Raw genomic sequence first — 3,554 nt, 5'->3', positions numbered from 1 at the left:
GGGGCGCCTCTTCTCCTTAGGCGGCCCCCTCCCCGGCCTTTGCACGCCGCCCCCAGTCCCTAGCCTGAACTGGGAGGAAACATCTGTCGCGCCCCCTGGCAGGAGAAATGGGGTCATGACCTCCAGATGTGCTGGGAAGCGGCCAGCGCCTCCTCCTGGGGCAGCCAGGCCTTCCGGATCTGTGGGGGCGGGGCCAGCCCCCTCCCCCCAGTGACACAGGCCTGGAGGAATGTCCTGGCCTCAATGGGCCCTGTGTGAAGCTCCAGGGTGGGGGGCAGAGCCCAAGAACACCCCTCAAGGCAGGGACAGAGCCTGGCGCTGGGCCAGACCCGAGGCAGCCCACGAGCCGGCAGGCACACATGCAGAACTCCCATCAGCTCCCCTGGAGCACAGCCTGCGATACCCCCCCCATGCCCTCTCCCACTCCTGCACCACCACAGGCCGGGCCCAGGCCTGCATGTGCCCAGAGCTTGGCGCATGGTGCCAGGGCCTGCATCTGCCACACACACAGATGGCTGGCTTCACCAGCCTCGCCTCCGCCTTCAATCTCCCAGCAGTCCTGGGAGGGGGCAGAAATAGTTAACCCCATTTCAGAGGTGAGAACACAGAGGCTCCAACGGTTGGCATCAGACGGTGTCCTAGGAGAAACCAGGGCAGGAGTCACCCTGGGCTGTGGAGGCCTGCCCTTGCCAGGCGGGGGATGCATGGAGCCCCTGGCCCAGCCCACCCCCCAGATGTCACTGGGAGATGCACAAAGGCCCATCATCAGATGCTTGCCCTCTCAGTGGCGGGTCTCCAGGTCCCTGTCCTCGCCACCTACCCCATCCAAGGTTCACCTGGGCGTGCTTCCCCGGCAAATCACACCACCTTTTGCACCTGCCTCTGGCCTCGTCACATTTCCACACTTAGCAGGCCCCTGGGGCCTCGGTGTCTCAGTCTTACATCCTGTGAGAACTTGAGCCTCAGCCCAGCCCCTCACCCAACCCACACCTACGCTCACCGACAGCGGCGAGCAGGCGCAGCAGCTCTGCTTAGGCCCTGGAGATTGGCAGATCCAGGGTCAAGTCCTAGCTCTGATGCAGAATTGCTTCAGGCAAGAGCATCCCCTCACTGGACCTCAGTTTGACCTTGTCACATGGGGTGCAGACCTTCGTGTCTGCAGCAGTGAGACGAGGTACGCAGAGGTCCCGATGGGACCCCGTTCTCACAAAAGGGCCTGGTCAGTGTGACTCCCTGTCTTGCCCCCAGGCACAAGCCCAGTAGCTGCAAGAGGATGGGCCCGGGCCTGTCCTTCAGGCCAAGGTGACTTGGGTCCCATGACTGAGCTGGTGTGACCCCAGCGCCTTCCTCAGGATGTGTGGGCCTGGCAGGGGGCTGGGCCCAGAGTTGGGCCACTTCCTATGCCGAGGGAAGTCCTCTTGCCATTCCTGCTGTCCTGCCACCGCCCCCGAGAGCCCAGGTGCCCTTGAGGTATTGAGGCTGTGGGGGTCAGGGCATTGGGGTCAGGCCTCTGTGGGTGCTCACCTCCCCAGGGACCCTGGAGGAAGCGGGAGGGGCTGAGAGGAAGGTCTCTGGGGACAGGACGTCCTCCCTTTGTGAAGTGGGCAGGACCCAGACACCAGTGGCCCCATGGGTTTCCCGTCCCTGCGGAGACAAGTTGTCTGTCCAGTGGGGCCAGGCTTTGGTGGGACCCTTACTCTGGGTCAGGCCAAAGCCAGGGTGTGTGGGTGGCCACTGGGGGACTCTGGCAGCCTCAGGGCTTTGCCCAGGCATGGGGACCCTAAGGGCTGAGACCTAACAGCCCAGGCCCTGGCCCTGACCATCTAAGCCGGGGAAGGGGCTGGAAACCTCAGCCCTAGGCAGACGAGGAAGTGGCCAGGAAAGCGGAAGCAGCTTTGATGGTCTCGGAGGGGGCCGGAAGCCAGCCCGGCTGGTGGAGGACCAGGCTGGGGGCCCGGGTTCCTGTTTTCTCCCCAGGCCCCTCTGAGCAGCCCCCTCCTCCTTCAGGGCAGAGACTGCTGCCGCCACCTCGGCCTGCCGGCTGGGCACCAGACACCCGTGCCTGCCAATGCGGCCCGGCCCCTGGAGAGTCAGGCCCACAGAGCACGCCCATGTGGGCCGGCGGGGTGGGGTGTCCCCGGCGGGGCTCGGCCCCCGCGCCCACGGATGACTTCTTTGCTCGCAAGCTGCGCCAGCCGGCACGGCCCCCGCTGACCCCACACACCTTTGAGCCCAGGCCGGCCCGGGGCCCGCTTCTGCGCAGCGGCAGCGATGCAGGCGAGGCCAGGCCCCCCACGCCAGCTAGCCCCCGTGCCCGCGCCCACAGCCACGAGGAGGCCAGCCGCCCTGCTGCAGCTTCCCCCCGGATCTTCACCGACCCGCTGGCACTGCTGGGACTGCCAGCGGAGGAACCCGAGCCCGCCTTCCCGCCGGTGCTGGAGCCCCGATGGTTTGCCCACTATGACGTGCAGAGCCTGCTCTTTGATTGGGCTCCAAGGCCACGGGGGACCGGCGGCCACGCAGAGGCCAGCTCTGGGAACTGGGCTTCAGCCGAGGACCAGGCCACCAGCTCAGACCTGCTGCTTGGGGCGCCTGGCTTTGTGCGCGAGCTCGGGGGTGAAGGTGAGCTAGGCCTGGGTGGACCAGCACTCCCGCCTGTGCCCCCTGCTCTGCCCAATGCGGCCGTGTCCATCCTGGAGGAGCCACAGAACCGAACCTCGGCCTACAGCCTGGAGCATGCAGACCTGGGTGCCGGCTACTACCGCAAGTACTTCTATGGCAAAGGTGAGGGAAGGGAGGTGGGAGGGTGGGCAGGACGGTGGGGTGTGGGGGACTCTCGGACAGAGTCCCGTCACCTTCAGGGCACACAGTAGAGCTTATGAAGCGTCCTTTTCCTGTCAAGTCCCTGGTCGTAGGAAGGATCGAGAGCTAAGCTGGGGTCTTGTTGGTCTACCTTTAGCCACCCGCCTCCTTAAGGCCAAGCCCTGGTCCTTTGCCCTAGCCGGGGCATACCCCTCTGCCTGTATCTGATTCAGCCACAAAACCCACCAGGCTGGGGATGGATTTCCCATTTGCATTTCTGAGGCGGAAGCTCAGGCCTGAACGCCCCGGACCCGTGAACCTCATTCTCACCAGGGCTGCCGGAGAGAGGGTTCTGGTCCGCAGAATGTGGGCGTGGCGGCAGGCCCACAGCAGGGTTTAGGTCTGGCCACCGGGTCTGTGTCAGGGTCTGGTTCTGGTTCCTGGTCAGGGGCGAGGTGTGATGTGGGCGGGCCCCAGAAAGGGCGGGACCTAATCTGGGGTCTGCGTTTTGTGGTGAGATGGACTCCAGGGAGGGACCTCGTGGTGGGCGTGGCCGAGCGGGGCTGCCGGGGGGCGTGACCAGTCATTCCCGGCCCCCCAGAACACCAGAACTTCTTCGGGCTGGACGAGGTGCTGGGCCCGGTGGCAGTGAGCCTGCGGCGGGAGGAGAAGGAGGGCAGCGGAGGCGGCACCCTGCACAGCTACCGCGTCATCGTGCGGACCACGCAGGTGGGCCGGGATCACGGGATCAG

The 3,554-nt window shown here is 65.8% G+C and overlaps 1 protein-coding gene across 1 annotated transcript in view; it reads left to right on the top strand.

The window, feature by feature from the left end:
- Positions 1 to 1,818: 1,818 nt before the first annotated feature.
- SIPA1 (signal-induced proliferation-associated 1) overlaps positions 1,819 to 3,554 on the top strand; it is a gene marked incomplete at its 3' end in the record, with an annotated part of 10,075 nt that continues 8,339 nt past the window's right edge. Inside the window, exons 1-2 of the mRNA XM_008050957.2 lie at positions 1,819 to 2,784; positions 3,404 to 3,531. Of these exons, the coding sequence (XP_008049148.2) occupies positions 1,899 to 2,784; positions 3,404 to 3,531 (1,014 nt within the window). The remainder of the gene's footprint in view (positions 2,785 to 3,403; positions 3,532 to 3,554) is intronic.

The sequence above is a fragment of the Carlito syrichta genome, unplaced genomic scaffold (assembly GCF_000164805.1).
Source record: "Carlito syrichta isolate Samal-C Ts95f unplaced genomic scaffold, Tarsius_syrichta-2.0.1 Scaffold154564, whole genome shotgun sequence".
NCBI lineage: Eukaryota > Metazoa > Chordata > Mammalia > Primates > Tarsiidae > Carlito > Carlito syrichta.
The sequence above is the reverse complement of the archived record's forward strand: the minus strand, read 5'-3'. Positions and strand labels throughout refer to the sequence as shown.